The 13,896-nt window shown below is 40.0% G+C and overlaps 1 protein-coding gene across 1 annotated transcript; it reads left to right on the forward strand.

Annotated features, from left to right (window-relative positions):
• Window positions 1–662: 662 nt before the first annotated feature.
• LOC130881531 (cystatin-S-like) lies at window positions 663–13,550 on the forward strand. Its single transcript, XM_057781141.1, has 4 exons — window positions 663–893; window positions 2,860–2,967; window positions 3,866–3,945; window positions 13,505–13,550. Exons 1-4 carry the CDS (start codon window positions 663–665, stop codon window positions 13,548–13,550), a joined length of 465 nt encoding a protein of 154 aa, XP_057637124.1.
• The last annotated feature ends 346 nt before the right edge of the window (window positions 13,551–13,896 follow it).

The following is a 13,896-nucleotide window of genomic DNA, read 5'->3' on the forward strand; positions in this document are numbered from 1 at the left end:
GATTCATGGAAGTAAACAACCTGACACTCGCCACACTGAAGGATATATCAGAAATTTTCCCAAGGTAAGGTTCCCCTTAAAAAGCAGGACCGAATGTCCCTGATTCCCAGAAATGCTGTCTTTTCATGAGTAATACCGAATTGTGACTCCAGATGAATCTGCACTTATAGGACTACTAAGAGAAGGATCTTCAGGGACACTAAGATTTCACCTAGAAAGTTAGAGATCTTTGTAGGCTAAAGACCAGTAATACCCAGAGTACCCAAAATGACTAACTTAGAAGAGCACTGAAGCTGATGGATAGTATTTTTGTAGAAAGCTGGTATTAAGTGATAGACTGGAGTTGTGAGAGATTGAGAATAACAGGTAATACAGAGCTGATGAAGAGTTGAGGAACATGCTACTGCTGTCAACCAGAAAGGAACTGGAGAGGAGCCAGACCTGAGCTACAGTTGAGGCAGTATGTAAACAGCTAAAATGTGGGGAGAGGAACAGGAAAGGGCGGGGTAAGTTAGAAAGAGCATTGGGTACTGGCAAGGAGCTAGGAAGGAAAAGAGTTCCCTATAAAAGGGAAGATCACTTCCAGGCTGTACTCACTGTCTTGTCCAGGCTCACATCAGCAAGAAATCAAGCTTGGATATAATTCCAATTCTACGAAAATCATGGCTGCTCTACTCCATGCTCCACTACTCATGCTGACCACTCTCATGGTGGCTCTGAACCTGAGCCTGAGCCCTATGTTGGTTCACACTCTGCAGAATGACACAGAAATATTCAGTGTACAGAAAATTGGGGCCCCAGAGGCACTGCAATATGCTGTCAGCAAATACAATGAAAACAGCGATGACTTGTATCAGGATGTTGTTGTGGAAGTGAAAGATACAAAATTCCAGGTATGTGACCTTGAAGTGAAGGAGCCTGAATTTGTAACTTAGAGGACCATATATGTCTTCTTAGTCCAGCATTGATTTATTCCTGCTGCTCCAATCCTGAATGTACTTCAATGTGATTTGCCACCAGTGATCTGAAGTGGACATAACGGCAGTATCCCTAGGCCACTGTTTCACATTAAGCCTTGTTCTAAGATTTGCTGTTTTCTGGAAGCTTTTATAGATTGAGTTTCCCCAAGTCCAATAGCCTCTATTAGGCTGTTTTAAACCTTGGAGACATGCTGTAGGTAGGGGCATGTGTGTTCCTTACTAAATGTCTCAGGCACATCCTGAAAGAGTCTACAAATCAGATTCCTGCTATCAATATCCAAGAACCTTGGATATATATAATTAGATGATCATAGAATGGACAAAATCACTATCACAACTCCATTCCGTACATGATTGATTTTATGTCTTTCATTTAATTATTATTCTATCTATGGAGGACATTAAGAGCAGTCAAATCTGTAGCCCAGAGACTTTCTGTCAATCCATCACTACACTTCAATATTACATTTTACTGGGTTGACATCAGCATCTTTGTTCTCTCAAGGTCATGTATATATAACAGACATTTTAGTGTAATTTTCCCAGAATTTTTAATTTCACCTCTTAAAAAAATAACTTTTTTTGCATTCTTTGTGTCTTTCACACCAAGCATCTAGATACCCCTTATTTCCCAGTCTCCATCCATCTACCTTATTCTGTTGCAACTCTAATTCTCCAGGTAAAGGAAGGTTAGGTCTAATGGGTCATTTACATTTTTAAATATTTTATCTGAGCAATAGATAAGTGATTATTAAGAAAACCTTCCTGTATGTTTATGTGTGTACTTTTCCGGAGTTGATTGGATCATGAGGAGATTGCTGTGACCTAATCAATAGATTAGTCTTAAACATGCTGTCATTAACAAGTATCAGTGAGTGGTCAGTGGAGGGGCCAACTTGACCAAAGAGATCAGTAGAGACATGTTTTTCTCACCATGTATTCTTTGACCCATCCTTCTATTCCCTATTCTCTGTTGCCTACCACCTGTTAGCTCCAAGGTTCTTGCAGACTTTCCTTACCATGACTGACTAGCATCTCTGTAATCCTGAAAAATATATAAAAACAAATTGCTACAAAAATTCCTTCATTCAGATATTGTGACTGTTCGTAAACTACAAGAGAATCTTAGACGAGTTCACACCTTTAGGGATGAGTCTCATTTCAGTCAAGTGAAAGCTAATTCTAGAGGAAGCATGAGATTCACCTGTGTTCATAGAGTTCTAAAATCCTCATCTGCTACCACCTTTACTTCTGCACAGTTTTGCCAAATTGTGTCTGAGATTCTCTGTAGAAAAAAAAGAGGTAAATTTCTCTAATTAAAAATATAAGACACATTGGAGAGTTTCACAATAAAAGATATTCCTATTAACAATCACACTGACGTTGTTGACAATAGAAGTTCATTATTTTCGTAATTGAAACATTCTTTTAGTCAAGCATCCCATGTCCTCCTGTCCACATAGTGATGGACCTGGATCAAAGGTAGGAAATGATCGTTTGTTTTGAATGTGATCCAGGTATACTTTACTCAAGAACATCACTACTTCACTTAGTGTACCAGGATTTCTCCTTCTTAACCTTTCTGCTGCAACTTAGAGTTAGAATTGTCCTATAGACCAAACACATCACTTAGAAAATTCTGCATTCTATGTCCTATCTCGTTTATTAGCAATATTAAACAATTTTGAGGCTTGTTCAGAAGAAAATATAAGAGCTAGTTGCAGTCACTTCTATTTCGGTGGTACATGGATGATATTCATGGCAGGTCTTGAATTCAGGCATTGAAGAATCCTCACCAAACCCACGACACTGTGATGTAAAAGAGCTGCATGTGAAGGTCAGTCTAGTGTTTAAAGTGAATCATCTTTTCTCCCTGTAGCATGAAGAAGATGGAACAAAATATCTCTTCCATGTGATCCTAGGCGAAAGCATATGTTTGAAGTCCAAGTCTTTCTTTGCCTCCTGTCCTTTACATTATCCGCTTCAGGTATGGACATGGTGTATATCCTAGACCTATTATACATGCAGGAGGGTTTACAATAATTTTAGTTTGTGAAAGTATATGTCAGTTCATGCTTACAAATGTTCAGGTGTGTGAATACATTAAAGGTGTGTGTGTATGCACATGTATATATGTGCACTGGGTTATTGGGATGCTTTTATTCATACTAGGACACATTTGTAAAGGTTCATATGTGACACAGTGGTGTTTCAAGAAGTGAATGTATTTGTATGTGTGAAGAGAGCGTGGTTATTTGTGAATGCATATGAGGATTCTTACAAACATACATAGCATAGGGGCCTGATATATATGTACATTAAAATTCTGAGTTGCTTTCGGGGTCAAAGTGTAAATTAGGTACTCAGAGGATATCCTGAATGCTTTGGTTATGTTTATTCTTAGACAGGCCTAAAAAGCCTCAGGTTCCCTTTATTGGAAAATTTATATACAATCACAAACTGCGCTCCTATTCAGATCACCCTGAATGGAAGCTAGCCCTTCAGTGCTTCTCTATTGCAAGCAATGCAAAGATTTCCTGTAAAATAAGTGTTCTTGAGATAGAGTGGTTCTGCATATCACTTCAATTCTTCATCATGCTGCCATTCTCTGCCAGGTAGTCTGCAAAACTTTCTGTGTATCCAGCCCCATATTCATCATTGCTGTCCCACGTCAGCAATGATGTGGAGGAGGCACAGTTTACTGAATCAATCCCCATTTCATGACCTTTATATATGAGTTATGAGCTGCTCCTTAAAGGGCCATTTTGACAAGGAGACATGAAATCCTCTGAGCCTACGATGTACACATATGCCTTCTGACAGATGGATAGCATTATCCTCTTAGTGTTAATCAACACTAATTAGCCTACTCTCCTCTTTTGCAGCGAAAAATCTGCCATTTTGAGGTTTATGTTGAACAACTGGAGAACCAGATGTCCCTGACAAATTCCAAATGTAACAGAATGTAAGTTCCTGTCAAGCAGTGCTGTGTAGCTCTCACACCTCTCTGATTGTCACTCATCATTCTCACTGATGATCTTGTGTTCTGGAAGTTTCACAGTAGATTAGGCTGCTTGGGCTAGGCTCTCATAACCTAGCAGCTTCCCATTGGTCTTTTCAATTTCCTATGCAAATGGTCTTTTTCAGTATTCCCTTATAGTTGTTCATTCATTGCTCATCAAAATTCTCACAAGCTCCTGATAAGTGGCCCCACCACTCAGGATATGTAGAGTGGTGTGTTGGGAAAGTTGTTATTGGGAGTTAAATACACATATAAAGAGCAGTACAAAGCCTGCAGTCATTGAATTATTGAGAACGCAAATAAAATTAAATAAAGGAAGGGAGTGGAAGTCAGTTATACAGACACAGTGGCCATTTGCCGAGGGATGAGGGAAAAGGGGGCAATATTGCTGCAACTGAACCTAAGCTACTCTCATAAAACAGTTTTAGGTATTAAGGTATATGGCATAGCTACCAAGAATAGACATGATCTACCATTAAAAGCACAAGTTACCTATTGAAATTTGCTCATTCTCTGTCCAGATTCAGAAATAATTCTTATATGATGAGGAATGTATTCTATTTCTATCAGGAAAATGTTTAAATACCTCTAAATTCAGAGACTAAATGTGTGTATTTATTTTTGTGCCTATGCATTTACATTAATTATTCCTTAGTAAAACACTACCAAGAGTCCAACAAAGGGTGAGATAATCCAGAGCCTTACAAAACTCACACAAAGCCATATAATCCTTGCTGATGTGATTGCAAGGAGGAGATAGGTGACAGGTGATTACAGTCCTTCTCTGTTCTGGTGTAGCAAAAGGTTTTATGTGGAGATATCATTTTGAATCTCTCTTGAAATCACAAGTAGACTCTTGCTCCATAAAAACTCCCACTACATCAAACCACAATGAGCTAGGGTGGCATTTTAATGATTGGCTTTTTATGTGGCCATACTTCTATAGAAGAGGGGCACAATTTTGTCTCTAAATGGAAGTCACTGTAATAAATATATATCCTCTTAGCCTTTCCCTGTCATTCTTCCACATATAGCTTAGGACAAAAATTTTGAATCCATCTCTGTCTGGCCACTGAAACAACACAGTCAAATCCCTTTCATAACAAGCAAATATGAGGAACCTGCCTTGAGTGCTTTTCCCCGAAAAGTGAAGATGACATAATGGGGTCCCACTCTGAATATTTGGAGTTCATGTCCCTCATTCTGTGACAGTGCACCTCAGGGAAAGTGAAACCTCCATCCAAAGACTTCATCCATACACAACAAAAGGAAGAATGTATCATGTGTTTCCTTTTTTATCTTGCATTATTGGGATGTAGAAAAGTAAATCCCATTCAAGAGAACATAGGTTGTCAAGAGTTGAATCTGTGCTTATCTTGATGTATAGTTTAATTAGGGATCCCACCTCATTTTTCAAGAGAAGAGAGTCTGACACAAAATTTTCACAGAAATTGGGCCCTGAATTCAACTTTCCCATATTGAAGTGCTAAATAGTGTCTGTATGACCACCCAGAAACATATCAATGTATCAATTGTTAGATACCTCATGTCTTCCATGGACATCTGTGCTCAGTTAGTTACCCCCTCTTATCATGACCTACTCAGATTGATATCAAGACATCTCTTACTTCTTTGGCTATCTGATTTCCCTTAGCCTCGGGATGTGTTATTGCATGTGGATAGCAGGAACACAAGCCATTTTAAATACCTGTTCCAGAATCTGGTAGTCCACATGCTATTGCAACCACAACTATGTGGAAGAAACCCAGACCATACTCCCCTTGACTACAGCATTTACTTTTATTCACTTGAACTATTAAGGCACAGGTGTTGATTTATAATGGTATCCACATAAACATATGTAACACTGCCCTGTTGAAAGAAAATATGTATCAGAATTTAGTTTTTTGCTTTCTGTTTTCTATTTTAATCTATGTCACTATTTCTCTGTGATTAGCACTTGGTCTCAAAATCCTTTGGCTAATATTCCTGTTCTTGAGAGTACCATACCTGGGGGCTATGTTTTCTGTTCAATTAATTTTCCCACTCTATGGGAATTGGGTGGTGAACTGAAAGTAAATATTGTCCCTCTTCTAGACAACTATCATCTGGACTGCCAAACTAGGAAGACCACCCAGGGATGCTCTAAGTATCACTGAAAGTTGAGATCTTGAGTAGTCTGGAAAAATGAGTGACATTCCTAAATAACCCATATTAGGTCAGAACAGAAGCTCTCCTACAACACCTACCATAGTAAAACATTCAGTATGTTTGGTTCAGATAGATATCAGGGAAATGCTTGTTCACAGAACTATGAGCAGATCAAAGTGATTGTCATTCTCTTGATTAGCACAGGTGTCTTGTCACACAGCCTTAATTTCAAGGATGCACGTTATATCCCTCTCTTTCTCTCTGCCTCTGAATTGATCTTTTTCTATCTCACTATTTGTCTGTGTATGTGTTTGTTTCTTGCTGTTGTTGTATTGTTGTTGTTGGTCGTGGTGGTGATGGTGGTGTGTGTGTCTGTGTGTGTGTGTTGGTCGGATGAATATCTCAGTAGAGTTTGTGTGTAGGCAAGTGTTCATCTCAGCAGCTTTGGCTGCGTAGGGATAGTTAGCTGACACTAGCAGAGGCCTAGTGTTTTGTATTCACATTTAGGTAGACTGAAAACCATTTAGTTTTTCTATTTACTATATTAATGATGTGGGAGTTTTCTGTTTTGTGTTGATTTCATTGGTTAAATAAAGAAACTGCCTTGGCCCTTTAATAGGACAGAAAATTAGGTAGGTGGAGTAAACAGAACAGAATGCTGGGAGGAAGTGAGAGAGATGCCATGTCTCTGATCTCCAGGGCAGATGCCTTGAAGCAAGTCGCCAGGTCAGACATGCTGAATCTTTCCCGATTAGACTGGTGCTACACAGATTACTAAATATGGGGTAGGCAAGATGTAAGAATTAGTCATTAAGAGGCTGGAACTAATGGGCCAAGCACTGTTTAAATGAATACAGTTTGTGTGTTGTTATTTCGGGGCATAAGCTAGCCAGGTGGCCGGGAGCGAGGTGGCAGGAACACAGCCCATAGCTCCTTCAAGATATTACCTGATGTCTGGCCATGCTGTGAGGTTGATTGCTCTCATGTTCACTCTTCTTAGGGATAATATCAGCAGTGCAGTAACTGAATCCTGCTGACAGTAGCCCCAGGAGGAAGAGGTACTTGTTCACTCTGTAAAGTCTGCAGGCAGATCACTGATATTCCACTGAGTCCCAGACACAATCCACAACCCACAGAGAATAGATTTCCACAACTCATCCAGAAATCTTCCTTCACCGGATAAGAGGAATTTGGGTACTTCAAATACAGGAATGTTTCAAACTGAAAAGAAAACCTTGTAAAAACTGCTCATTAAGTCTCACTATTGAAGGGATGATGTTTTCAGTGTGGCACTTACCTATGTCCAACATATTTTCAGTTAGAAAAGGAATCGCAGATATGACTATGGCAAAGCACAAAGTGACTGACGGAGTATGAGAGATTATGAACTTTCCCTACGGATTCAGGAATGATTTCAGGATTTCTATCAATTCCAGTTTTCCATATAGAAATGGGACTCCCTTAAATAGTTGTGAGAATGCTTGATTATGACATATTTTTTTGGATCCCTCCCAGAAAAATGCCATAATGAAGAAACTTAAGGAAGGATTTGCTTTATCTATTGTTCTGGGTTTTAGAAGTGGGAGTTAACATGATAAACAAGTAAACAAATAAATAAAACTATCAACATTGTGGTCTAGAAGCAGATAACAGGTAATACAAAGAGGGGCCAAAGCAATATATGGCCTCCAAAACCACAGGTACCCAGTGACATAGTTCTTCAAGTATCAACACCACCACCCTCTCAGTATCTCTTGATAATGACATAATCTATCTATGTGATCAATGATTTTGTCAGAGCCCTCTGATGAGCATCATAACCCAGTTAGCTCTGTTAATTCCATCTTACAGGGTTGCATGTAAGTTTTGATAAAAGTCTCCTCAGCATTTTCAGACCATCTTTGGTGAATATCTAGATTAATTAGCATGTGCTTCCTCTGAGTTATTGCAATGCTTGGGCCAGCAATGATAATTAGACCTTGGAAACACATGGTTAAACAAAGGGGAAACTGATGTAGCTGGAGGAACTTGACTGGTCTTAACTGATTTCACCTTTTCTTAAAAGTAGAAAAGATCTCTGCACTCATCACATAGCAGGGCACTTTTGTATATTTGTCACTGTTAGCAAGGGCAACCTTTGAGCATGTTTGGTTACTTTTCCAGACATGGTGAGAAAATGAGTGCGTGAAGTAGTATGAAGTCCTGTTAGTCTAAATTTTAATGTTCTTCCAAGATTGACCATGAGGAAACTTACCCTTCGAGGAGTGTCTTTGTCACTTCTTTTCACTCTTGATAATACATTAATCTGGGGAGTATGAAACCCACAGCTTAGTGTTCAGATATATTTAAGGATTTATCTTGCTCAAAGTCAGAAGGGAATCTCTAGGAAATTTCCAAAGCTTCACTTTTAGAAGGAAGTGACAACATTTCTCTAAAGTTGTCACTAGAGATGCTCCGAGATCCCCATGCAAACAGAATGAAGGTTCCTCTGTCAACTTTGTAAAGCTATTAAAAGAAAAAAAAGGCATATGTGAAGCATAGCTGGTCATCTGAACTGAACCTTGAATAAATATTACAATCAGCCAAGCAGCACACTAATTTGTTATGTCACTCTGGATTCTGACCTGAGAAATGTGTCCTTAAGAGATTTTACTGCTGAACTTCATCAAGCATATTTACCCTCAGATACAGGGAACATCAGAGCACTTCATCATTCTGGGGAATCAATTAGTACTCCAGGTCCATGTCAGGGTGAAAGCCATAAATCTGGACACAGCTGGATAGATCCTTATTTAACACAAATATTTTCAAAAGTAAGCAAAGGCTGAGCAGTAAATAGGAGCTCATAAGGGGAAAAATCATTTCTAAGAGTGGTGAATGGTGAACTTTGTAGAACCTGAATGTAGTTGTGCATGACATAATCTGTATGGACAATTAATAGCTGGTTTTCAAAGATAATTATAGGAATGTAGAAAAAGAGCTTTAAAATATCTTTGTTTGGGCACCGGAAAGGTACAATAATGTGTTTCTTATCAACATTTTTATACAAAAAAATGACATTTATAGTTTCTCAGTTGAAAGAAAGGGTTGTAGCAGAAATGGCCATAGGTTCCACGGAAATAAAGTGTGAATGACTGAGAGGTAAGGCTGTGTGCTACTGCTCCAGATGCTTCTAAACTAAACCTACAGTCAGTGTAAGAACTGAATGAATTCCACATCAGAGACCGTGCCCTTAAAGCCCCTTGTAGTAGGTTTGTACTATTCATTGTCTCTTAGAGGGCTCTTCACACTGCTGCTGAGCCCTGAGAGGCTGATGATGCAGAGTCCATGTTGGAAGACCCTGATGTGGAGTTACTGTCAGGGACTGACTGTGAAGATTTGGAGGACTTCAAATGATCCCACCTGTTGCTTGGCCAGCTTTAGCATGCCCGAGATGAAAGCTTCCAAATAGTTTGATATGATGGTAACACCCACCAATGGGAATTCTGTATAAGTGTCTGTCAGTATCATTTTAAGGTTTATGTGAGAGCTAGAGTAAGGGGCAGTGGGGACATGGAGCAGGCAAGTCATGGTCTTCTTAGCCTTGGACTTGGATCCAAGGCTGGATATGGAGCTGAAGTGAGTGTGGAGTAGACAGTGAGAAAAACCTGGGATTCTGGTGACCTTTTACTGTTCTCTCCTATCTTGTCTGGGGTATTTTACTGGCTCCCACTCAATGCTTCCTCTCCCGTCTTTGTACTGTTGCTAGCCTCTATGCTTCTTTCTGCTTCACACTACTCTTACTTGCCCTCAGAACTGGGTCATCCTCTGAATCATCCACACCATGGGCATCTTCATCCCACTTCTTCATCCCTTCTGCATATTCTCTGCTTGTTCACTCTCTAATATATTCCAGTTATTTCTGCACTATAACTTACTTCCCAGGTCCTACCCATTTCTGAGCTCGCAGGTTGATCATCTTGGACAAAGTCCTATAACTTTCAAGTTGAACTCATAATGTCCCCCAAACTCTTTTGTTTTAGTGATCAAAAGGAGAAATCGGTCTTTTACTTTCTAAAGAAAATGCGTTCGTTACAGGATCCATGAATATCATTCAATCCTGCCCTTTCTGAAGGAACGTCTTTGGGAAACCTACTGAAATAAATTTTAATAGTGCAAATGTAAAGCTGTTTTCATTCTATGACACATTATCACTAATCTCTACATGTTGGGGAATAACACTGAACATTTCTGGGGTGGGGGATGGGATACCACAGAAATTCCAAAGACCCAATACATCCACTATCTATTTTCATTAGTAGACCATTAGAAATAGGTGATATGATGCTGTTCTTGAAGACACTGTACAGTTGCATTCATGATACAGAAAAATAACTACATAACTTATTTGGAAGTGTCTTCTATTCCATCTAGTGTTCAGTACTACAAGAACTGTTACTTGGATTGCGTTTGGCATGTCACATTTATCATGTGTGTCATGTGTGTCACGCATCTTATATTGTTGATACATGTCACATTTGACATGTGGTTGTCACTCGTGCCATATTCGTCATGTGTGACACATTTGCCGTGTGTTTCATGTCTGTCATGCACTTGCTGTGAGTGTCCTGTTTGTCATGTGTTTGTCATGTGTGTCATATTTGTCTTGCTTTTGGCATGTCATGTTTGTCATGCGTGTCAGGTGTGCTGTGCGTATGGTGTGTCATATTTGTTGTGTGTGTCATATCTCTAGTGAGTGGATCTTCTTCTCTGAACATGGAGCATATCACAGTGCCTAACACAAATTATATGACCACCTCAATGGGCACCCACGTTTCACCTGCCTTCCTAACTAGCCCATCCCTGAAGACATCTGGGTGGCAGATGGATCACAGCCTTGCTGGTATTTATTCACTCAGTGTTGACCTGCTCTGGAGAAAACACTTGCATATCACAACCATGCTTTTTCCATGATTCTTTTTAAACGAAGCTTTACAACACACCCTGAATTGTTCCTGGAGGCTCTCAAGTCTAATCTTGGTGGGGTCAGATTAAGGCCCTCCTTTTTTAATTCAACTACCTCTATAAGGCAGGTTTGGGAGTATTAAGATAGATAAAGATGGGTGGCCATGGAGGTGAGTCACTCAGAAAAATTGCTGCCTGGATTGTGGAGGGTTGACAACCTCCAGCTACAGAACTGCTAGCTTCACGGTGCCTCCCCTTGGCTGTTTCAGCAAAGGATAGGCCCAGGAAAGGGTTCCAGGCCTCATTTTTGTCCTTGATACAGCACCCTCCTAATGTATAGCTTTCCCCATGGACGCCACAGTGGCATCCTCAAAACCTTCCTGAAGTTTCAGTACGGCCGGACACTCTTACTCTACGTCCTGCTTGCTTGGTTTTTTGTTTGTTTTTTTGTTTTGTTTTGTTGTCAACTTGACACAAGCTGGAGCAGGGAATCTCAGCTGAGAAAATGCCTTCACAAGACTATCCTGTGAGCAAGACTGGGACTTTTTATTGATTAAATGGGGAGGCCCAAAGGAAAGGTCTTGAAGTATACCAGAGGGCAGACTGAGCTAGCCAGGAGTAGCAAATCAGTGAGCAGCACTCCTTCTTAGCTTCTGCTTCAGTTGCTTCCTCCAGGTTTCTGCCTCGAACTTCTGCTTTGGCTTCTTCCCTCAATGAACTGCGACCAGGGATCTACATGCCAAACAAACCTCCCCCTCTCCCAAGTTGCTTTTGGTCATAGTATTTATTCATTGATTTATATTGATTTTATTGAGCTCTACATTTTTCTCTGCTCCCATCCCTGCTTCTCCCCTCCCGGTCACAGTATTTATTATAGCAACAGACACCAATAAAAATGGTCCCCAACCTGAGTTTCCTCTTCTTTGTAAGTGTCTGACTTGCACAAGTCTAAACGTTTTCTCTACTGTATTCAGCTCTTCTTCCCCTGTCCTTCCAATAAACCTCGGTACAGAACTCCAACTAACACCAGAAACATCCGTGGAGATAATCACAGATTCAAATGTTAATGTAGGTCTTCACAATCAATTTGTGTGAAAACTGAAAATTCTTAAGCATTTAAGCTTCTTCCTTTGCTTCACAGTAAATCTTCTGGCACAAAATTTCTACCATGGTTTTGTCGTTCTCCCTTCCTCCCTCCCTCCCTTCTTCTCTCCCTTCTTTTCTCCCTCCTTCCTTCCATCCTTCATTTCTTTCTTTTCTTTTTTCTATTTGACAGGATCTCTCCACATAGCCTGTTTGTCTGGTAACTCACCCTGTAGACCAGACTGACCTCAAACTCACTAAAGACATGTGATACCACATCCTTCAAATTTCTACCATGGCTTCCCAAACATGGGTGCACATTGAGGACCTTTGAAATAATACTGATGATGTTTCCCTACCTAGCTCTGGAAAATGACTTGCGTTTCAAAGCACCAAGGCTGATTCTACTGTTGGGCAGGCATAAGCACTCCAGGCCTTCATGCCTTGAAAGGCCGCTCATCCTTGGAAGAAATTATGATTCCTAGCTGTGCTTTTTTTTATAGATTTCACAGACCTGTACATCAGTGTTTCTGCTACCTACACATTAGGGCCAGCAAGACCTGCCCTAGCCAGTTTTCTATCTAGACTCAGAAAGCAAGTTTTTAATCACACACTTCTCATAACTAAGCGAGACAGTGACTATTAGACACATTGAAGGGAAATGGAAATGTCAGTACCATGCCTATTTTGTGAGCATAGGTACCTAGGTTTGTAACCCCAGCACCCACAGAAAAGTTGGGTGTGGTTGTGTGAATCTTCCACCCCAGTGCTTGGGAAGGCAGAGGTGATGGATCCTCAGAGCTGACGAGCTAGGAAGTCTAGAGAATCAGGGAGCCCCAGATTCAGGGAAATAGTGTGTCTCAAAAAGTAAGGTAGAGAGGGAAAATACAAGATGCCTAGTATCAATCTTTGGCCTCAACAAACCCTCAGACATATGTACACATGTATTTCCTTTCTCACATGGACCACAAATACGCAACACATAAAATACACTGAAAGACAACAACTGCTGCAATTACTTTTGGGTTATTCATGATGTTTATGTACTGTGTACCTTGCCAGAAACAAATCTTTACAAACATGAGTTTGTACTAACAATCTTGGGTAAAGATGTATTCCAAGACCTGACCATTTAACTTGCTGAGAACATAAATTCACGAGAGGCAGGCACCCAACTCGTGTATTTAATAGTATTAGTTTGAATGGTTATATTCTCCTAACATCCCAAATTTAAAGGCAACACATTTTTGCCAAGATCAGCCAGGCTCATTATTCAGTCCTCTTGGGCATTACAAAGTTATCAGCGGTTCTGTTAAAATTGCAGATGCTTCCATCTCAAGGAAGAAGCCGGAAGCTCGAGACGCAGGTAGGGATGACGTAAGTGCCTGTATGTCTTACAACCACAGAGGTTAATTTCTATGTGAGTCCAGGTGTGCTCTCATTTCTGTCATAATTGGAGCCTGAACTCATCCCCAGGTACCTGGTAATGTCTTCCATTTTCCTGTGCTGATTCCAGATCCTCACACACCTATTTTAACATTGTATCCATCCTACTCCAAATGAGCACATGATTAGAGACCACTAGTCAAGATATCTCACACATTACAATGAAAACATTTTAAAATTAGGAACACAGGACAAAGGTAGAAAACAAACATTCTGCTATTATTGAGTTATTCAGGAACATAACCATGAAATTCTTCATTATTCTGTAAA

The sequence above is a fragment of the Chionomys nivalis genome, chromosome 9 (genome assembly GCF_950005125.1).
Source record: "Chionomys nivalis chromosome 9, mChiNiv1.1, whole genome shotgun sequence".
NCBI classification, from domain to species: Eukaryota; Metazoa; Chordata; class Mammalia; order Rodentia; family Cricetidae; genus Chionomys; species Chionomys nivalis.

What these genes read in the sequence shown, in the direction of transcription:
- LOC130881531 (XM_057781141.1), top strand. Translation starts at nt 663, where the DNA reads ATGGCTGCTCTACTCCATGCTCCACTACTCATGCTGACCACTCTCATG. An exon ending in TGAAAGATACAAAATTCCAG is followed by an intron (nt 894 to 2,859) that starts GTATGTGACCTT and finishes TTCTCCCTGTAG; the next exon opens with CATGAAGAAGATGGAACAAA. An exon ending in AATTCCAAATGTAACAGAAT is followed by an intron (nt 3,946 to 13,504) that starts GTAAGTTCCTGT and finishes TTAAAATTGCAG; the next exon opens with ATGCTTCCATCTCAAGGAAG.